A 24,106-nucleotide genomic window follows, 5' to 3' on the forward strand; every position below is an offset into this window, starting at 1 on the left:
TACAGAGGAAGGAACGCGCGTCTAAGGTTAATTAAAAAATCCCGTTCACGAGGGTATGGTTAGTTCAACTTTCTACTTCTTGTATCTTCTGGGAACATAGCTTTTTTGTCTCTTTTGTGCATCTAACAGAAACAAATCAGTTTGTCTTCAGAAAGGGATTTGAGCCACATAAAAAAAAATGTTTATTTTTTCTGTATAGGAAACTCATAACATAAAGTCTGTTTAATGCACTTCATCGATAAACTTTATATACACACAAAAATTCAGCCAAATCTGATTTATAGGTTCTGAGATATCGAAATTTCGAATATTAAGAAACCTAAATTTCTTATAATTATAACTTCGAAATCATTGAACGAATTTAGCTCTTCAATTAAGATAATTAGGTCGGGAAGGTACCCTGTGAATTTCAAGTCTCTGGTACCTTTCGTTCGAAAGTTGTGGAGTTCACGTAGACAGGAAAAATAGGGATAATTAATTTAAATATCACATTCTTCAGTGAATAAAAAATAATCATTCAAGACCACTATCGCCTCTGAAGCCGAAATTTGCAAAAATTCAGTGCAAATGACAACTTCCTACTAGCTTGGAAGTAGCTCAAAAAGATCTGAATTTTCACTAACTGGTAAAAACATTCTGGTAACGCTATCAGCGCGAAGCTGCAAATGGTATTTTATATATGCACGCAAAATATCAACCAGATCGGATTTTTATTTCCAAAATATTTCGTATTTTTTTTCAAATATTCTTCTTTAATTTTCAATGGTTCTGATGATGTGATTAGCTTGAAACTTTGCACGGAGCTTCCATTCATTACTTCACATAACATCCAGAATCCCTGATCCATCAGTTTTGTGGTCACGGTAATATTTGGTCATTTTCTTCTTGAATTTATCTTTGAATTTCAAAGGTCCTGGTTATGCTATCCACATGAATAGCTCAATAGATCTTTGAGTCAAAGTGCATGATAGGTCGGATAATCTGTCGCTCCTCCTCTAATCTAAATCCACACGAATTTCTGCACGATGAATTTTATGAATACAATCTCAATTCGATCGAATCTGTACTCGGAAATATTCAAATTTTTTTCCAATATTCTTCCAGAAAATTATTATAGTTCTGATGATGTGATCTGCCTGAAATTTTGTTTGGAGCTTGAAATTATGATTTCATGTAAACGCCCAATATTTTACACTGTTGGTTTCGTGAAAAGGAATAGGTATATTGGAAAATTTTTTTTCGATATTCTCCTTGAATTTTCTGTAGATCTAACTGCACGATAAATATGAAATTCCGCGCGAATCTAGAAATTTTCATTCAACATTTGAAGGTTAAGTGAAAATTTCGAGACTCGTCGTGTGATGTGATGTGCACTTGAGTGCACATTTTCATCTCAATGGAATTTGAAACAGACTTGTAACGCTTGTATAAAGTGCAGCGGAAATCACGATCCTACAATCTGTAGAAAATCAAAGTATACCCCTGCCAATTGTGTATTATGTGGACAAAATCACACGGCAAACAACAAAGGGTGTGAACTCTATCAGAACCTAAAAAGAAGAAAAATAGTAAAACAAGTGGGCCATCCTAACGGAAAAACTTACATCCTAACGCTCCCATTATAGACTTGTCAAATAACGAGAAGACCAATAACAAAAAAGAAGAAAGAAGAAACGAAGGAAAAACTGAACAAAATAAATCATACGTGGTGATTAACAGTCATAAATAAATCATTGGTGAGTCGAATTGGTGAGTCGAACCGCATCGTTTGAGACCATTTCCAGATCGAAATTCGAAAATAACAGACATTAAAACGGAATGAAAAGACAAAAGGTTCGAAGAACGAGTGCTCAAAATCGCATGTGAGCAAGATTTTCACATGAAATTATTATCTCACAACCTCGCCCAATACAGTACGAATACAAACATTTATTTAGGTTACAAAGGTCAGTAAAAGAATGGTGTCGCGTCACTATTAATCAACTGGATGTTTTCCTGTTGCCTCCAGTTCCTTGCGTGCAGACTCTTGATTCCTCAAATGGTTAATTTTATTTATATCCTCACCAATCTGATAGGACAAACATAACTCTCTGTATTCTAGTGGATGCGGATCCTGAAAGTGAACGCATTTGGTACATTATAACGTTGTTTTTTTTTTATTCGAGGTGTGTTCTGGCTAACGTGAATCTAATGTTATTTGTCCCGAATCTCCTAGACTGTTAGAGACGGCAAGCTCAACACAGAAATATAAAATGACAAATAACAAGAATTTCTACTTCTACTGGCTTTGTCGAGCTGAAATTAATATTTATTTTCTTTCTTCTTCATCTAAAAATGTGTGAAAGTCAGGTGCCTATGATATATTATCTAGAAAAACGATAAGAGACATTTTCGTCTCCAGATTGCTCGAAACCCTTCGTCTTATCTAAACGCCTTCCCTACCGCTACTTCAAGGTGCACTAGGTACAGTACAACCGAGAGTACAACACATTCGATTCTGACAATCCTAGCTTATAATGTCGATAAAGAAGAGACATTATGTGAAAACCTACTCATTCATGTTCTGATTGATTTTGATCTGAATGATAATACATTTTAAACTAATAATAAAAGTCTTTATTATGGAGAATTTATGAAATTTAGGTAGAGGATATTGTTGAGTACTGTAGAATTAACCTCAAATCTTAACCATGAGTTAATTTCTTTTATTCGATCTTCCTCAACCTCAATTACAAAACAAAATTCTGCACAACAAAACAAAATTCTGCACCATGAGCACTCAAACAATTTAAAACCTTTCCACAAAATTGAAAAAAAATTGAAATACCCCATCTCAGATCGCAAACAGATTCAAAAATATAATACACAAATAGAAGGAAAACGCCAAAAGAACGCCAAGACTAACATGTCGAGAAAGCTGCTTGGTCAGCCTGGTTATAAAGCGGGTCTTTCCGAAAATAATTCAATATAATATGCAATTTGATCTTATTTTCTTATTTACCTATCGTTTCTGTACTCAAAGTCTAGGCTATTCATGCAATTGGGTACCTACTTGTTAGTGGTACGATGAATATGTCCTTTCGTTGTTTTGATATCGAAATGGTACGTTCAGAACAAATATTGATGAAGTGTACACCAGAACGAAAAGTAATCCTATCGAAGAGGTTTAGCGGTAGGTAATCCGTTCAGTAATGATTGTAAAAAATAGAACATATAAATGGAAACGTTTTCTGTGCTCCCTACAGGATCAAATTTACGTAGACCGTGTATAAATCTCAGCAAGAATTATGTAGTAGGTATTTAAATCCTGTTTCTATCGAAAGAAGTTAATCAGTGACCGTAGAAGCATTACAATAGTTCATATATGTCAGTACTGTAGACACAGTACAATTTTGCTGGGCTTATTCAGAATACGTATGGACCTGAAATATTTACATTAACAAAAAATAACATCTGCAGAATACAAGTGATGCAACGGAGAATGAAAAGGTCAATGCTGGGAATTACCCTCAGAGATAGGATACCTAACCAAACCATAAGGAACCGAACAGGAGTAAGAGTTGAGGCTATCTTACAGCTCAAATGGAGCTGGACTGGACATGAGGCGAGAATGAGTGATGGAAGATGGAAGAAGAGACTTGTGGAGTGGAGACCTAGACATGAGGCATATAGAAGTAGAGCACGACCTCCTAGTCTGTGGACAGACGATATAAAGAGAGTAGCTAGAAACTAGATTCAGACGGCACAAAACCGAAAAAGATGGCTAGAGTTAAGGGAGGCTTTCGTACAGCAGTGGACGGGATAAGATTTGGGATGGTGATGATTCAGAAGACCTTTGAATTGTTATAAATTCCTCAAAGTTGCAAAGCTTTCAATAAGCAGTTGGATATATGCCTACTGAAACGAAAATCAGTATCGACTGACCCAAATTTCCAGAGAATTGATTCACCTTGTATTTATTCTAACCTACATTTGCCATGAATATTCAGAGTATCTGATTTATCAATACAATCCTTCAAGTAGTACCAAAACGGTCATAGACAAATATATGAGTCGTAGAGATTTTCTTATTGAGACTACATATTTTAGCATTGGCCTTTATTTAAAAGGTGCGGTTCAACTATATAATTAAACCTGAAACGATGTACAAACAATATATTATGGGAACTAAAATAATTAATTCAATTATTTTACGTTAATCTATGGCAACATTTTTGTGATTATCTCATTAGGATATGCTGTTATATAATATTGATAATGATAACTTATTGATAATTGATATTGACGTTATCATATTTCATTGGCCAACAAGTTGATTTTTTCACGCAAATAATGAGATTCGAGCTAACTGTTGAAGTTAAAGTATTCCTCTTCTCATGTTCAACCAACCTATATTAGATATTCAGTTTTTATCTAACAATGTTATAAAATATTCTTTGTGTTCATATTTTGAACGTTTCGTTTGAAGAAATATTTATTAATATTTATCGTTTCTTAATGACATAGTTCTGTGAAGCAAGATTCATCAATAAATAACTTGAAGGATTAAACTGTTCAGAATTATTCATTGCGAATTTACTGAATTCCTGATAAGAAGATATTTCTGAGGAATAAATAAGTGAGATGATGACGACTCAAATATGTGAGAGAAGGTAATGCTAGCTTTCGTAGAAAATTCCGATATTCTCGTACATACGAAACCACTGAATTGTTTTGTCAGCGCTTCAAATCCCTGTAAACCGGTCTCAATGAAAACAAAACAATCGAGATTAAATGAACAACGACGGTCGAAATACCCGAGAGCACAAGTAACTTTAAATGATGGTCGGGAAAGCCTGAACCAATTCAAAAACAAAACAGTTTTTAATCGTCCGCCCTGCAGTTTTATCTCTCCAATTCATGGAGTAATTGAAAAGATTTGTTGAATAGATAAAACGAATATTCTCATCAACAGGAAAATCCTCTTTTGATAAAATAGATCCAGAATTACAAAATCTCTGAAACCCATCTTCATTTCTATCAAATTTGGTCACTCGGAGAGTTATTCACTGTACGACTTTATTTTGAAAGAATCTAAATTGAAATCAAATGAAAGTTCTAATTCCACTTTTCAATGAATTCGAATTATTTCGCTTTACAGAAGCTTTTTCAGATTCTACATTTTGACTAACTGTTAAATATGAAGAAACTACTGTATTACAAAACGATTGTTATTTATATCATTAAAAAGGGAAAAGTCTGAAACTATCATTCAATTTTCAAGTAATGACCGAGTCAAACTAATAAAATATAAATTATTGTGAAAATTTTTCAACAGTTCTAACAACCAATCAAATTTTATCATTTTGTGTCGAATGAAACAATTTCACCCAGAGGCAATCATGTCAACATTACACTTATTATACAACTCATCTTCTGATGAACCAATAGAATACGTAAATTTCCCATAGTTACGGCGTATTGATAAGTGAATATACTACTTGACGACGTGCTATAATCGTTTTGGTGTTTCGCCTCCTGCCATATTGTGATCATTTCCATAGTATAACATTCTTGGACGTTCGCCAAAAAATAAAAGTCAAGCTCAGTGAAATGTCATTGAATGGTCAAAATGCAGTGCTTTGGTTATAATTATTGAAATTATTCGTTATATGTATAGTCGTAACGAATGCCACTCGAGCATAGACAATATATTTCGATTATTTGAACCTCTTCACTCGACGTAGTTCGCGAAACGCCCCTCGAGCGTCACGTGACTCGGTGTATAATCGAATATTGTATAAGCTCTTGTGATATTATTACTAATAATTGCATTCAGTGCAACTATCAATTACTATGAAAACTCGATTGAGTCTGACAACTCAATTCCAAATAAATTTCAAAACATAACGGTTTGGCAATAACGGTTCAAGTATAAATGCGCTAATCAAAGAAAATATTCCAGAAATAGATCATACAGTCACATATCTGTTTGGGGAATATTTAAGCATTTTTGGTGCAAACGAAAATATGAATTGTATGAACCTAAAAGCTTTTTGAAGAATTGATGTTGATACTAAAAGATTAGGTGATCAATATGATAAAGAAAGACGGTGCCGAATATAAAAAAGCAACGGTGAAAACAATGGGGAATGTTTCTTGCAAACTCTTGCAAAAACTTTGAATAATGACTAACTAATATAATGATCGACCCGTTTCAACACAATATAGATAGTATTTAAATCAGCCCGAGATTACCACGATGCGATGGTAATGGATCAACGTTATAGTAGAGAACAGCAACGAATTTAATATTTGGTTAGATTTTAATAATGTCATAAATTTTTGGTCAAAAAATTTTCCGCCGAATATCTCTAAGGCAAATAAAATGACAAATAAATGACTCATAATTTTATGACGAATTTCTCAAGCTCGTATCTTGGTTACAGCCCTCAGCCACGAGTTTTCGATTGTCATAAAATTATCTCATCTCATCAATGTCCTAGGGATATTACTACTGATTAGAAATTTAAGAATTAGGGATTTCTGGAAAAATAACGCTTCAAAAGAAATCTCGAAAATACCTCTGTAATTTATAGAATTACAGTACCAACCTAGGTCATAAATTATATGAAATAATTTCTGAAAATGCATCCCTAGAATTTTTAACATTTTCTTTAGATATATTCATAATATTCGACATAAATATTCCCTTAAGCTAGGAGGCAACGCCTCAAGAATTTTATGTGACAATATGGGATTTACTATTGTATTTATTCATACACTAACCATTTTCTGTTTGATGTTCATGTTACAAACTCATGAAAGTGAAGGGGAAAAGCATCAATTGATCGAGTTTATGAACGAACAGCAATTTTTCACCATATACATAAACAGGACTGTAAAACTTTTGAAATCATATTTCCTTGACTCCTATTGATGTTTGGGATTCTTGAGAGGGTTGCCATCCTCTTTGATGTCCTGATAGTAAACCAACGAATTTTCAATTAAAAAAAATCTCCCTTCAAATGAAAATCGAGCCATCCCGGTCTTTTTTTATGTGGGACACCTTGTATATTCATCCGAAGACGTAAACGTCATAAAGGAACCAAAATGGGACAATGAACCTAATATTCTTGTGCAAAATTTTGTGCAATTATTCTATAATTTCAACACTTCTGTGTTTAATGTTGATGTATTTGTTGAAACTTCAAAAATTAATAAAGGAATTAATAAAACTTGATGTATTAAAATTTCCTTATCAGCAAACTGAATAAGATATTTTTATAAAGAAGTAAAACTCGTATAAGAATATCCAAATTTTCTTAGAACGTATAACGTTCAAATTTATTATTATGTTCCATATATGTAATATTCGGCTGAATTCAATGCAGCGTATTTCGCCGTTGGATCCGACATCATCCGTTTAAATTCATATTTCATAATAAAATCCAGTTCGGAAAGTTCCACATTATAGTTGAGCAAAACGAAAAAAAACTGTGATGATATGAGGAAAGAGTACGAAAATCGATAGAGAGACGAGAACACGAATTTTCGAACATGTAACGAAATACTGAGAATCGATGGATACCCAGCATCAATCGTGGAACGTATTTTATCAGCCGCATCCGATGAGAATCGAGATTCATGGGAATGTTCCCTTTCAGGGGTGAAATACGCTCACGCGAACGACGCGTTTTTGAAAAAAAAAGAACTGGCAACCAGGATAGAGAAAAAGACATCTGAAATTTAGAAGGATTCTTTATCTGTATGCTGGTGACATTCGCGAGCTAGAAATGAAACTACTCAAATGCTAGAAATTTTATCATTGCTGTGATTTTATTTGTTTCACAGGTAGTGTTAGAAGTTCCAAAAAATCTATTGAATTACTTTAGTAAATATATTAAACTGTCTAAACAACGAGCTAGTCTTATAAACTGCTTTGCCTTTCAAAATCTTTCTTCCAAATCTCCAATTCAACGAACTTTATCAGGTTGTTGAAAGGGTGGGCAAATTTCGATGTTTGAACACTACAACTTTTAAACTAGAGGAGGACTAAATCTGATACCACATTCTCGTTCTCCTTTTCTGAGAAACTATCAAGAGTACTACTCATTTTTGGCCAACTTCTTTTATTTTCGAGTTACGAGTATAAGCAAAAATTGGAAAAATTGTGATATCGAAAAAATTTACCCTATTAAAAATATGAGCGCGCCACTGGATTCTACGTAAAAATGTGCCTCTATAAAGTTTTAAATTCAAAGCTTCATCGTCTGTATTAGCGGAGATAGAAATTTTTTCTATATCGCCATTTTTCCAATTTTCGCTTTTCCTTCCACTGAAGGAGGTGGCCAAAAATGAGTAGTACTGTTGTTAGTTTCTCAGAAAAGAAGAAGGAGAATGGGGTTAACCATAAAACAAAAATGTAGATACGATGCCCTATGATCGATAAACCAAATCATCCTACACTAAAATTGATATTAATGTTGACAATTGTGGATAATCTCGTTTACAACTTCAAATCTTCACTGCCAAAAATAAAAAAATTATGTTGTTCATAAAACAATTGCTCAATTTTGAGAAAAAGCCATGTTAAATATCACCGAAATGATAGGTATGAATCTAGATGACATAAGATATGGAAAATTCCCAGATAAATACCGATGATGTATTCACCTCGGAATCCCGAGCCGAGAGGTATGATTTTCATTGTTAATTTAAGTGTAAAACTTTTGGATTGCAATGTGTTCAGAGAAATCATGTAATAATCGAATTAATTTCCCTCGACTAAGGATATTATCGAAAATACTGATATCTCACTAAACCAAATATATTTCAGTTATTATTCTGATGTTCTCTACGTTAATTAGAATAGCATTGTGATATGTAAACAAAGCTAAAGCTAATATATGAATGAAAATCAGAATTGCACCATATCCTCCCTCGGCCTACTTAATAATATATCACCTACACTACATTTCCTTCATTGTATTCTTGAACAAAGGATGTCGACCCAAATAACCTTCTCAAAGAGATCGTTAACAACGGTAGAAACAGAGGATTTCACATAAAATAAAGGAAAAAATATAATGAGTGGCTTCCAACTTACTTCTGAATGGGATGTGTATAAGTCTCTCTTGTAACTCAAAACAGAAAAGATGGATAATGCTAGAAATAATGAGATGCACCACCCTCTAGAGACGAGGATCCTATTTTGTGAGGGAAAAAAGGAAATTGGGTCAGCATTAGAAGATTCAAACCCTCCAATATTTTATAACGAGACTCGATTGATCCATCTGAGGAGATCTGGTCACATCGAAATTTAATTGGATAAATCTTCAGACGGAAAAAATCTATATGTTAAGGACAAAGTTCAAAGGCTTTTTCTGTAAACTTTAGTAATAAATGATTATAGCGAACACTTTTAATATCATTTTTGAGTTCTCCTTTCACGAAACATCGTTTCACTATGTCACTCGTCATTTATGTGTATTTCGCAAGATTGAGGTGGTAATGGACTCAAAACGATATTGTTTGACTGACTGATGAATTCGTTCTCAAATTTGATTCTGTCCTATCACCACCGAAGGAAAGGATAGAAGCTTGAAATTTTCAGGGTAGGTTTGGATTTCGGATACTGCGGTCAAGTTCGTTAATGGACGCAATTCAAATAGAGGTTCTGTATATTTGGCAGTTTAAAATTGTAGTATTCTTATTATTTTCGAAACTGCAGAAACGACTTTTATAAATATGTATACCTGAATGATCTGAGGTCTCCAAAGATGGAATTTGCTCATGAATGAAAGAATTCTCGAAGGCTCCAAAGCTGTTTTTTTCAAACATTCAAAATATGTCTTCCAAGATTGAGCGAGATTGATTGCAAGTTTATCTTGTAAAACCAAAATGTGCTCACCTTATCATCATGTAAAATAGTGTTGCTACAAAGTTGTTCAATAAGTTTTGAGGTTCGATGAGAAAAACACAATTTTATGGTTTAAAACATCAATACGCTTGTTCCAACGAGATTCCAATTTATGAATTCCATCCCTGAAGTGAGAATCTGGAAGGGTTACAAAATACGCTCATACAGTTGTTATGACCTCATCATTTGATGGAAAACGCTTTCCATGTATGAATTTTTTCAGGTTTGGAAACAGATGGAAGTCTCTAGGGGCCAAATTCGGTGAATACAATGGATGCTCTAACAATTCGAACATCAATTCATGGATTTTAGCCCAAATTCTCTTGTGACACTGTGCATTTTCCTAATGAAAAAGAGTATTATTCTTCTAAAACTAGGTATTTTTTCACGAATTTTTTCCTTCAGATGTTCTAAAAGGTTACGACTTTTTGGTCGATTTGTGGACACGAACTCGTTTCGGAAGAAGCACTCTTTAGCCTATTGTTTTGATTCAGGATCATGGTACTAGACCTAAGTCTCATCCACAGTGATGAATCGACGTACAAAATCTACTTTATCCTTTCGAAAAGGCTCTAAATGGTGCAGAGAAACTCGCGTTCGAATGTGTTTTTGTTCCATTGTTAGAGAATGCGGCACTTACTTTGCACTCAGCTTTCTGAAACACAAAACTTCTGTCAAAATTTTGCTTGCTGCCTAATGAGATGACATGGGCTTTCACTAAATCTTTTTCATTCATTCATTCGACGATTTGATTTTCCAACACGATATCCTGTATTTTTTCAACGATTTCTGGTGTTGCTATTTTCGTAAGTCCTTGACATGGATCGTCTTCAAGGCTTGTACGACCAAGTTTAAATTCAGCAACCCATCTTTCTACTATACTCATTGAAGACGAAGAGTTCTTATACACTTTCAACATTCATTCATAAATTTCCTTCGCTTTTAAACCTTTCAGATATGAAAATTCAATCACTTCATTTTTTCCATTGTAAAAAAATACTGTATCACGTTGATACTATATCACTTGAAAAAAAAGAATAAATTCACAGATTGAAATGAAACTTCACACACGTTCATATGAAGAGTGTGCCAACATAAAAAAATTAGGCTATTAGGTATTAGTAGTACGGCCACAAGTAATTTCATGTTCAATCATATGAAGAATAACCGTAAAAATAGGTAACAAGAGAATATGTTCAGGGTAAAGGCCTTTGTATAAAAAATCTCTGTCCTGACTTGTAATCTTAGCTGAGTTACTGATACTCGATTTTTTGAGAATAGTTGACACGTGCATAATATTTGATTAAAATTCATGGATGATCATCGAAGCTATAGAGCATACAAATTTGTTAGTTGAGATAATAGATTTAGATTTAATTAAGGAGGTTACGTTTCACTGCGACCTAATGGTCTATTGTGCCCCCATCAGAGCTATTCTCTCCATAACGTGATCTACAGCTCGCCTTCCAGTTCCAGAGTTCTGATGAACTCCAATATCTGGGATGGCTTCAAGGTGACTAATTCCTCATTTCTATGAGTTTCGTGTCCAAAGCAGGTTTTGCGTTGGCTAGCGATGGCGAGGCATTCCTTCAACAGGTGATCCGGAGTTCTTCCTCCTCCCCACAGAATCTACACTCGCCATTTTTTGTTAGACCCATTCTCATGAGGTGTTTCCTAAGGCGGCAATTCCCTGTGTGGTATCCAGTGAGGAGGTAGAGCATATTCTCACTAAGATCCAGATACTTCTTGGATCTTGTAGAGTCAGAGTTTCTAAGAAAATTTTTGGAGTGATCCAGACCAGGAACATTCCGCCAGAGTTTTTCTCTTTCGGTTACCTCCTTTTCCTGAAACTCTTTCTTGTAGGTGCATTTGTCTACATCACAGAAAAGTTCCGGGCCGATGAAGGGAGTTTGTGCTAGTTTTCTAGCAAGTGTGTTGGCCTCCTCATTCCCTGTGGTTCGCGAGTGGTCAGGAACCCAGACTAAAAAGACCCTGTTATTCTTACCCATTTCATTAAGTTTTCTTCGGCACTCCAATACCATCTCAGAATCGATGGTATATGAGCTCAGTGCTTTAATTGCAGCCTGACTATCGGAATGTATCGCTATGTCACATTTTCGATAGTTTCTTGCTATGTTGATTTCTACACATCTTTCTATTGCAATTATCTCTTCCTGAAAGACACTTAGACAGTAACCAAGCGAAATTGAGCATTTGGTACCAGCCCCGAATACACCAGCGCCAGTCCCCGTCGTGGTTTTGGAACCATCTGTATACCATTTGATGGTATTCTTTTTAAGAACTACGATTGTGGACTCCTTTTTCTAATCCTATTTTCTTCTTAGTATCGTAATTAATGTTTTTTCGATGCTAATTTTCTTTATCATCCCATCACTGGGAAGGTATATAATTAGTCAAGGAGGACCAGGCTCTCTTATTTCTACTTCCCTCATTGCCGGTACCTTCCCTAGATAGTCTTAGAGTGGCCTCATAGGCCACTCTCTCTATCACTAGATGAAGAGGTGTGAGATCTGTGATGATCTCCAATGCCCTAGTTGGGCACGTTCTCATAGCTCCAGTGATGCAAACACAGGCTTACCTTTGTATTGTATCAAGGGCTTTCCTCGTGCTGGTCTGACTTGCTCTAGCATGCCAGACTATTGCCCCACTAATTATTATCGGCCTAGTTGAGATAATAGTGTTACATTAGGTCTGTTGAAGGATGCTGATGAAAAAGCATCATGCCGCACCCATTGGCTGAGTTTTTTAATCACGTCGAATTGCAGGCTAATTCAGTACTTGTGTATTTTTTTTATGAAAGAAGAGGACTCTGTGCAGACATATTTTGAAAACTTGCAGACCAGAAGATTTTGACTTTCGAATTTTGTTCCGAGGATTGAATTGAAAATATTGAAACATATTCCACCCAAAATTATACTCGTAGTACTCGTACTCGAGCAAGCTGAAATATACTGCTTGGTTGTGGACTTGTTCAGGAGACTGAATTTGATTGTGAAATAACGTTTTGAAAGTTAATGCGCATAATTTCGTGACAAAATCACTGCTGGAATCCTGCCAAGCAAAACTTCTAAAAAATATTTCGTGAGGTATTTTCCACAACCTTTCGTAAATAAATGAAATATTCACCACGTAAATATGACGGAATAGGCTAATTCAAATTGGATCAGAAATTGTAATTCTTCCGCATTGAAATGAATTAAAAGCAGCATTTATATTCACATTAAGAAGCCGATGGAGTGATGAAAGGGGCGACTGCGAAAACTTCCGCTAATGCGATTTCCGAGATAAGTAATTGACTTATGAAGTTGTTTCCTTTGCCCATCAATTATGGGTTGGCCTGTTTGCCACGTGTATATTCATCTTCAATAATATTTTCATTATTCCTCCTGAAATTTTCATACCATTGAAACTTTTCCACTCACATGATCATTATATGACAAAATTCAATTTTTATAGAGATTAAATGAGTAGGTATAGTCCATTTGGGAATTATTGACATCGAAGAAGGCCTTGAACGTCCAGTAGCGGCGGCTTTATTTCTGGTTACAAAAATATCATTTGAAATTGATATGGTTTCATCATTCATCATAGAAATAACAGTACATTATTTCCATTTCTTTATCCCAAATTTTCGAAATTCCGAAGAGAGCCATATAACGTCATGATATTCCGATATGGAGAAAATTATAGTGGAGTGCTATCATTTTTCAAGGAAATCCATTGAAGAGATATCTATTCTTTTAAGAGTCACCCTTGAAAGATCCCGTTGAAAATCATTGAAATATGCATGTTCCTTTTCACCGAAGGCTCTTCAATAATTGTTGCATTCTTGATGGACACTGGGTATCAACCTGCATACATAATTCTAATCATATAAAGGTAGCCTGCTATATATTATCCCAATATATAGGGATTATTTCAACTGAGGTAGCTAAACTGGTAAAAAAACATAAACAAAACAACGTCGCATTTCTGGTGTTCCATTAACTTTGATCTGGAGCTAAGGTTGTTTAGGTTTGATTTTCATGAAATTTTGTGGAGACTGTGGAGAGTTAGCTTATATAACAGTTAACAATATTACAAAGTTTCAATATTGTTTTTTAAATATAATTTTACTTCGTTTGAAAATTTTTCAATTCAGTAAAACTAATTCTTGAAACAACTTTCCTCATAAACATTTCGATATTTTCCGCAAAAGCCATTTTTTTTCGTATGGGACACTCCGAATATGTTTTCATTTTTCTATAGAGCTTCTAATTACCATTTCAGAAATATAGCGTGGGTAGGTATTTAGTAATTCACTGAAATAAAGCCCAAGACCTAGAGCTTTCCGAATCAACGTTCAGAGAAGTAGACATTATAAATTCAAACAATGAAATCTATGTTGAGTTTGCAACTTTTGTTGAACATGATCAATAAAGTTCGGAATTTATTAGATATAGAATACATTTTCGCATGATTGTGGCACACTTAGTTAAAGGAGGTGAATTTGAAAAGAAAAGATCAAGAAAATATGTTAAAAATAGTGAGTTGGAAGAACTTGTCGTTTAAAAAATGCTAAAAAAAGATCACGTGATTAATGGACAACCCCTTAAGAGAATTTTCTATTATTGATTTCCCTAAACTAAATATACAAGATTATTTCCTAAGGAAATATACTGAAGGTTTTGATTAATTAATGGCTTACACTAATTACAAGTATTACGTAATTTTAAGTAATAAGATAAGTGATGGAATGAAATTTCAATAATATTCATAGACAAATAAGGAGAAGACACTGATCTCTGATCAGAATAATTTAATTAATTGTGTGCCGAGTACAAGTTTAGATATCACAAATAACCATCCAAATACTGTGACTCTGTCCCCTGTTGCGAAGAAAAGATCTGGCATTTTAAATCAAATTAGTATCAAGCGAAAGAGTCAGTTAACATATAGAGAGAATTTTTTTTATGATATTAGTATACGACAAAGGGAGCAGTTGTCTAGATTGAAAAAACCATTGAAAAGTCCAAACATAAATTAAAATTAGCCGAGAAGATGAGTGATTCCATTCTGTTAGAGCTTCTTCATTCCTCAGGGCAAAAAGAAAAAAAAAGTGAAATAAACAGAGCTTCATTTTCACTCCATATTGTTCTATTGTTATCACCCCACTTTTTACAAAATTCTCTTCAGGATCACCTTTAATTTTTCACTTTGTTCCAGGTTTCGAACAGCTTATGTGGGACTTCTGCCAAACAATTAAAGATTCCAATTCTAAATCAACCCTTCGATTTCCTGGATTGTTGTGAGTAATCACAGAAATTATTATTTTATTGTCAATATTCAAATGAAATGCTTCCTTCATCAATAGTTGAGTGATACAATGAGATATATCTAATATGATTCAATTATTTCATCAATTTCTGTTCATAAATATCAATTTGTATAATTATCTGCAATAAAAAGTTTTTCAATTCTAGTTGAGTATTATTACTGAGGTTAAAAATTGACTTGGATGCAAAAACTCACTGAAATATTTTGTAAAAATTGTAAATGATATTACAGTTTATTCACAAATTTCGGTGCTGGATATATCATTCAACTGCGAGTTGCTTCGAATTATTAAATAACAACTGCGCAGGAAGAATCAAGAATCATTAGTTCCAATTCCCTGCCCATAGTGTCTCCAATAACACGTATAATTAATTTACCATTGAGAAGTCAATCAAATTCCATCCAAGAAAAAGCTCTACATCCCTCTATCATATTGGTCAATAAAATTTAGAAATAGTAATTTTTGGAATCAATTGGAACTGGATACGGTGGATTTACATACCTAGCGGTGCCGATTTAGAGAGTGATGTTCATCAAACGACGCCCTCTGTCCGGCAAACATTAAACCACTACAATGGGAATGGCTGGATCATAAAATCTTCCTGTTTAGTTCAGTTCAAATATAACTGCTTTGGGGAAGCAGGAAAATGGGTTGGTTAGGGTCACGATTTACATTTTGTGCAATTCACTTTCAATTTGCAAAATATTTGATGTATTATGTGTCCTTACTTGATGAAAATCCATTATAAAATAAAATGAAATTAAATTAATTTGTATCACAATTGACAACAATTGTTTTGGCAACAACTAATTCATACCATCCGAGTTCAATGTTAGAATTAACTCAATTCAAAGACTCTGAGCTGAATATGTTCTGAGGTCTTAAAAATTACTATTATCTGGTGGTTTGTTTAATCTTCGTGAACCATGTTGTGTTTCTTCAGCTTTACATTTCTACTGATTCATGTTTTTCTTATAGAAAAACAATAGTGGTTAATATTAAACATTAGTAGAATCAAATTTTGTTTAATTTCAATTGCGAAAAGTTGTACTCAATTATATCGTATATCTTTGTCCAGAATCAATCCCAAGTAATTGAATGCTATGCGAATTTAATCGTTACCAATAATAAGCTTCTAGAGCAGAATATTGAAAGCAAAAACGATATTCAATATCCAATATAATGACAATACGAATCAACCTGCTGTAATTCATTATTGCGACGTCTGTATTCGAGAAGATTTAAAGTTGGATAGAATGCTATTAATCAAACCCAAAAACAAATAATAACAGGGAGAATTTATGATTTGAAGAAAAATCACAAGTGTCACCAATAGTGACATCTAACCTTGGGGTGACGAACTTCCCTAATTACAGAAAACTCTGGTTGAATTACAATTGTGAAGTAACAATGGAAACTACAATGCTAATTAAATATGAAAACAATAATATTATGTTATAGAAATTTTAACCTCGAAAATTGTTAAATTGACAATTTGAAAGTGAAACTTTGAAATAATAAATTAAGCTATGTGCGAATTAATACAATAGGAATAAGATAACTGATTAATTACGGAAAACTGATCTGTAAAATTAACTAGTAGAATTAACAAAGCAGAAAATTGAAATGTTTCATCACAATGTCTGTTATTTTCGAATGCGTGAATGACAGTACTCTAAAACGATAACTTCGACACACGAATGACGAATCCGATGTCAAATTCAATTTTGTCCATCAGGTCGTAAACACGATAACTTTCGAACAAAAGAAATACAAACTTCAAATTTTCAAAGTTGATCACGAGTGCCGCGGTTGTATTCGTTGACGGATAAAATCCTACTATGGGAATCCGTAATATAGCCCTTCGAAAATATATTTCTTGAAATATCAAAAATACGATTTCGATGGGAATAAAGATTAGATGTAAAATAAAATTTCAAATTTATGAAAAAATATAATATTGATCGCATCAGCAGAACCGAATTTCAGATTTCGCTATCAATCAAAAGATGAAATATTCAGAAAAGATAATACAACATCATAGCGTTTGTAAACATTCACTCCACACAGAATAAACACTTACTTTTAACTTTTTTATTCGGCCTTTCAGTGGCGATGCTAGGGGGGGAAGCGGCCCCCCCCTGAAATTCTGCTGCCACCTCCTAAAATTTGACATACTAAGGCTAAAAGATTAGAAGAACTATAATTTCGCTTTAATCTGGCCCCCCAAAAAAAAATCCGGCTCCCTCTTGGCCACCCCTATTTTTGAAAGCTGGCATCGCCACTGGGCCCTATATACAACAAAAAACGAAGTAACTGAGAACGGCATTCAAAGAGTTATGTTACCGAGATTCAAGTAACAATTAAAGAAAAATTGCTAAAATCGGTCAAAGGATTCAAGAAAAAATGAACTACCTACAAACTTCGTTGAGATTTTGTCCATTCCCCTAATTTTGCCAGTGTGTAAAAGGGAAGCAAAAGTAAGAACGGCAATATTTATGGAACTCAGATTTTGCACATTGACGAATTTAACCGAGTCATTGGAAATCCGAACTAGCCTGAAAATTTTCAGTTTCTAGGTTTTTCCGTTCGACCAAAGTTATTGGGTTTATGACCCCCGTTAAGCTAGCAGAGCATCTTTCGATTTTTTATTATTTTTTAGGCCATAATTTTAGGCTAAGTTATTACCCCATTGAAAAATGTTTTCATAAAATTGCCGAAGAAAACGCTAATCGATTTCTTATGGACAATCAAATTATACCATAATTTCAGGCTCATTATAGGTTCACGTATGAACCCATCACCAAATTTCTGAATTCACGTTTTTTAAAAAACCTTGGATTCTGCTAGCTTTAACGTTAAGCTAGCGGAACCCAATCGTGAAGAATAATTTAGCTTACATATAATATATCATATGACATGATATATAAATTTCTTATCAAACTATAAGAAACATTTAAAGTTTCACTCGGCAAATCAACCCAGTACCTATCTATAAAAATCTGTGTACTTCAGATAATTATGTAATATATTCGGTGGCCCCCAAGGTCTCCGGATTCAACACAGATAGATTTTTTCAACATTTTTTTTATTTTCACATTGATGAATGTTGTTTCTTTGAATATTTTAATTATCTGAAGTCCACCTTTTGTTTTAGATAGGCACTTGGTTGTTTGTACCTATTATAATTTCGAAACTAATGACAATAAGAGTAAATCATTATTTCAATGGATTCTACTGAAAAAAGTGCCTGTAGGATGTTTTTGTTTTTTGTTGAGAGCACCAATAATAAAGAAAAGTTGAGAACTATTCATTTTACTTCATTTTCCAATTTTCTTTTTCAACTTGGAAACAGTTGGCCCGATTCCATTCGATCAGTGAGTCGAATCCAATTGTTTGTGTTCAGTCTGGACTGATAATTCTAAAGTAACATACCTACATTTGAGCGAAATTACATAGCCTGCTATTCCCTTGAAATAAGCATTAAATGGCCACGAATAGTTTAAAATATTTTCTCATTGAAAAAACTTAACCGACTTATTAAGACAAACTGAAATATGAATTCTCATTCGACGATTATCTTGTTTCCACAAAAATTGACCACATTAACAATTTGTGTTAAAAATTTGGAAATGATAGGCATTTGCATGAAATAATGAAGTTTTCTCATGACATATTCTATTTCAATATAGGTAATGAGACACTTCTGGATATATCGTAATGAATAATTTTCAATATTGCTTGTAATGAAGTCGCTTGAATATGAAGGAAATTTGTGGAATTTCTGTTGAATACGGCTCAAGAATATTTGTTACCATTAATTTTAAAGAAGTAATTGAAACGCCTGAAATCGATTCATATGAATCGAAAGTATCCACGAAATAATTAATTTCAAACATATTTTTCCCAATTTAAATAATCAACTGTTCAATGGAATGTGAGTTCTCTAATTAAAACATCTCATTTGAATTGCCTTTATATTCCCTAGTTTCCGATGAAATTATCAAAAATAAAATAATAAATTTTCCCGGCGAATAATATTCCACCACATGAACAACTCATATTCGGTCATTCTATTTTATGTGCTCCCCCTGTAGTTATGAAATTTTAGCACTCATATTGACAGAGACGATGGCTCCGTGGATTATTATCTTATACTTGATAATTGTGCCCAACATGGACCAAATATTTATGCCTATTCCGATTCAAAATCATAATCTATTTTTATGGTAGCCAAAATTTTGTTGCAGGCGGCGAGACAATAAAGATTTATTACATGTTTTTCAAATAAGTAAACACACTACTAAACACTCATCTTGAAGCGCGAACATCTGCTATATCAAGATTTCTAACCACAAGCGGTAGGCAATATGAATAATTAAAAAATAGATCTGCTATATACAATAAACAACATAGCGGTAGCCTTTGTATCATATTTGTGTTAATACAGATACTTTTATTTATTTAAAAACTACAATCTGATCCACAGGATGCTGCCGCAAAGACAGAAACATTTTCGTTATGCTTCAGATAGTGCCGAAGTTAAAGAAGCTAACGGTCTTGTATTCGAATTCAAATATTCGAATTTTCCCTCTGAATTGATGAGCCCTCTATAGGAATAGGATCAACTGTGGAGTTCGTGATCGTGATGATCTTCGTAGGGCAAGACAGTCAGTCGCCATTTCCTTATTTTTATTGTAATCGTTTTAGCGCGTGTGTCTTATTTGTGCAATTATCAAGTGTCTTGTAATTTTAAAGAATTGTTGTGAAATATAACTGAAAATGTTCAAGAACAGTATGGATCATAAACTGGCCAGAGAAGAAATGGAAAAGATGGAGCGAAGATTATCTGCCATGTGTTCGAAGTTAGGATTTCATTGCACCCAAGTTAACGGACAGAGAATTTGTACATCGGTCCGATATCCCGAAAAACCTAATGTAAAGGGCACAGAAATTTTCATTGGTAAAATTCCAAGAAAAATTTTCGAAGATCAACTCATTCCATTATTCATGAGGGCCGGTGAATTATATCAATTTCGACTTATGCTTGATTTTTCATTTAGAAATCGTGGTTTCGCTTTTGCAACGTACACTACTGTCGACGGGGCTGAAAGAGCCATTGCCTTCTTCGATGATTTCGAAATTGTTAAAAATACTAGGATTGGTGTTTTCAAGTCGGTTGATAACTGTCGATTGTTTTTCGGGAATATTCCACAGCAATATGATAAAGATGACGTTGCTAGGATCCTGAAAGAGAATTTGATTGATGGTATTTCCGATATAATAATGTACAAAGATTTGGTCCGACCCGAGTTAAATAGGGGTTATGTGTTTGTCGAATTTGTAACACACAGAGATGCAGCAATGGCCAAAAAACAGCTCTATCCAGGTTGCCTAATTATTGATGGTCAATCTGTTTTTGTTGACTGGGCCGATCCAATTCCAGATGTCGATAGTAGAATAATGGCTAAGGTGAGTGCAATATATTTTTACTCAATATTTTGAGGTACCCTCTAAACATAATTCTCTTCTTCGATATATTTTTGAGTATACATACTCTGTACATATTCCAAAAATGGCTTCACCATATTATTTACCTGATTGGAAAATACTCTTGCTATTGTGAATTGTAATGTACCTATTGAGTTGATTTTTCATTATATTACCAAAACTTCTCAACTATGAAGTTGAGCTTTTTTTTAATTTTCCTAATTCAATATTGTCTCTAGTCTTGATAGAATATATAAAATACAATGCTTTTCACAAGCTTTGTGAATTGCATGTCTGCAATTTGTTCCATAATGATTTCAATTTGAGAGGAAATTCCAGAAACTACTTGATTGAATTTGTTTCAAAATGGATAGAAATAGAACTATACTTGAAAGAATGAATATTTTCTTCATCTGTTCCATAAACAAATTGAAAATAGAAGGAAATAGGTAGGTAATACTTCAAATATCTAGTGTTAGTTATCTCTGTAATTGTTCACTTAACTTGAAATGGCCTTTCTGTCTGGGTATTATTATTTTCTTCTGTCGATTCTAGTTATTAGATTTGAGAATTAATTATCATGTGTAGTTTTAAATCAAGATGCCTAAAAAAATCTGGTGTGCCTACTTATACCTGTAAAGAGATCACTGAAGTTTCAGAGGGCATCTATAAAAAAATGTATTCATCGTTTATATTGGAACCTATTTCTCGCGATTCATGACCTTTGAGTATAGAATAATATTTGATATTCTAGGCTCCTGACAATATTTTATGTACTCTGAATAGACCATTAGCCGTCTGTTATTTTATTTCAATAATTTTATTATACATTCGATAGGAACTGAATTGTAATTTCTTGCGAAAGTTTGCAGTTTCTCAAATCATTATTTCATTTTTAAACGGCGACAGACAGGTAGGGGGAATCTGATCAATTCTTAAGAGCGCCACCTTGCAGAACTCTAGAAAGTTCTATCCAAAGAAATAGGTGGACTATCGCAAAAAGTCTGAAACAAAATCGAATCAGTACACACACCAGGGTTTCTAGGCATCTTATTTCAAATTAAGGTTAGGTTCATTTCAATTTTCATCAAAACTGAAAACCCAGCAAAAAAGGAATTAAATCTAATTCTTGAGTTCATTCAGTCACGATCATCAATAAAAGACAGTGAAATTATTTTTGCTAATATTCATCACACAACAATTGTTTCGTCTTCACTTCACTGCATTGGATGCAAATGGTAACTTATCAAGAATATAGATAATATACAGGGTGGTCCAGATTTTAGTTTGATAACTTTGGCGTCGGATAGAACAACTCTTTTCATTAAAAAAGTTCATATAAACATATACCTATCGTAACAAGCTTCGTTTTTGAGATACAGGATGTTCAGTTTTTCACTTAGTATCACTCTAGTATTATCAAATTCATTGTTTTAATTTTTAGATATTGAAGTCCATATAATGTAATGTTTCGAATTAGGTAAGTGTCTCCTGACAAAATTATTCAGTGGCGTTGATATAGGGGTGCGATGATCCTTTTCCTATTGAAAATCTACACCACTGCCATTTTTTAGGGAAAATTATTTCATTTCTAAAATTAGCAGGGTTTTACTAAAAAAAGAGGTCTCCTGATTTTTTTATATAATGTTTCCATTTCCAGATAATCGAAAATACGTAAAATTTTTTTTTTTTTACAAAATTATCGAGTGGCGTAGATTTAGGGGTGTGATGATTCTTTTCCCATTGAAAATCTACAACCCTGTTTTCTTCTCCAAAAAATTATTTCATTTCATGAATCAACAGGATTTTTTTTAAAAAAAAGGTCTCTTGAATTTTTTTCATAGGATGTACTCTTTTCGAGTTAATCGAGTAAACACTATCCACAAAATCTACACGAATTAATTTTTGAAATTTTCCCATTAGTGATAAATAATTAATAAATGAATGAATATATGTTTATTGTCAAAGAAATCATCAATTACATAAAAAAATTAAGTTTCACTCTATGTGAATACTTCCGAAAACCCACAAAAGCCCATGGACTTTTGCGTGGAAATTTTTACGAACAAATCATTTCGACCACAAGACAAAAACAGGAAGAATAGACAATTAGAACACGTATCCAATACATTACTTATTTTCAGATAAAATTTCGTCTGTTATGAAAAGTATGCCAAAACTGCGACGGCTGCTGTCTTATCCATAATTTGAACTTTTTACAGTATGACAACTGTGATATTGTTTCTCTTCTTCGAGCGGTAATTTATTATGTAAGAGTGGTGCAAGGCAAGTAAAGTTACTCTATCACTTTTCATCACTATTGGCAATTTTATACTTTTATTTCTTGATCAGCGACAATTCCCATGTCCAGGTTGTTTCTTCTTGTAGTATAGAAGGGAGCGAGCATAGAGCTGTTGAACCGTAAACACTTAAGCTCCCATCGCATCGCTGGGAAAATTATTTTCTTTTTTCGGCAACCGTCCGGGAAGTGCTCACTTCCCGGACGCTTTTTCTCTGAGAAAGTAGCATTTCCCGGCCTAGTCCGGAAAGTACGTACTTCCCGGACTAGGCCGGAAAAGAATCACGTCGTTCGTGTCATTGTGAATATGAAAATCTTGGTAGGGATATTTTTGATAAATGCAGTTGATCATTACCATAGCAACTGAGATAACGGCTGACAGTTCATCATATGAAATTAGTTGTCAAAAATTCGCATGTTTTTTGACCGCAATCGCAATAAAATATGGAAAGCAGCAGCGATAGTGTTATTCGACACGGTTGCCGAAAAAATATTGTACGCAACACGCCCGAAAATGGTTTTTTTGGACTCACAGACTTCCAGGACTCGCTTCCGGACGCTTTTTCTCTGAGAAAGTAGCATTTCCCGGCCTAGTCCGGAAAGTACGTACTTCCCGGACTAGGCCGGAAAAGCATAATAGAATCCATAACAGCCGAGATAAAGGCTGACAGTTCATATGAAATTAGTTGTCAAAAATTTGCATGTTTTTTTATCGCAATCACAATAAAATAAGGAAAGCAGCAGCGATAGTGTTATTTTACATGGTTGCCGAAAATTAACTACTACAACTATTCTGTGAATTATTTTTCTCTATTTTCGTAATGAGTTCATTATAGTTTTAAAAACAGTGCTGTAATGAACTTCATTACAGCATTGTTTTCAGTTATATTTTTCGTTTTGTGGTTGTCTACACAGACGTCAGACTTCCAATCCTATCAAAATTCAACACACGTCAATTAATGTCAATATAATATAATTTGGATTTAGTGAAATGATTTGCAACATTATTCGCAATTTCTCTTTACTTTGTTGGTGTTAAATTGATTCCGTCAGACGTAATTCACGAATTTAATGCGTA

At 33.8% G+C, this 24,106-nt stretch overlaps 2 protein-coding genes across 13 annotated transcripts in view; one reads left to right on the plus strand and one right to left on the minus strand.

Annotated features, from left to right (window-relative positions):
• The window catches only part of LOC123674263 (potassium channel subfamily T member 2), a 777,909-nt gene that overhangs the window by 546,447 nt on the left and 207,356 nt on the right, over nucleotides 1-24,106 (minus strand). The window lies entirely within an intron of this gene.
• LOC123674267 (probable RNA-binding protein 46) overlaps nucleotides 19,671-24,106 on the plus strand; it is a 71,405-nt gene continuing 66,969 nt past the window's right edge. Inside the window, exon 1 of one of the 4 annotated variants that reach the window (XM_045609244.1) lies at nucleotides 19,671-20,711. In XM_045609244.1, coding sequence (XP_045465200.1) covers nucleotides 20,022-20,711 — 690 coding nt within the window. In that variant the 5' untranslated portion in view covers nucleotides 19,671-20,021. The remainder of the gene's footprint in view (nucleotides 20,712-24,106) is intronic. The other 3 variants (XM_045609245.1, XM_045609242.1, XM_045609243.1) reach the window with 3 other exon arrangements.

The sequence above is a fragment of the Harmonia axyridis genome, chromosome 2, assembly GCF_914767665.1.
Source record: "Harmonia axyridis chromosome 2, icHarAxyr1.1, whole genome shotgun sequence".
Taxonomy (NCBI): Eukaryota; Metazoa; Arthropoda; class Insecta; order Coleoptera; family Coccinellidae; genus Harmonia; species Harmonia axyridis.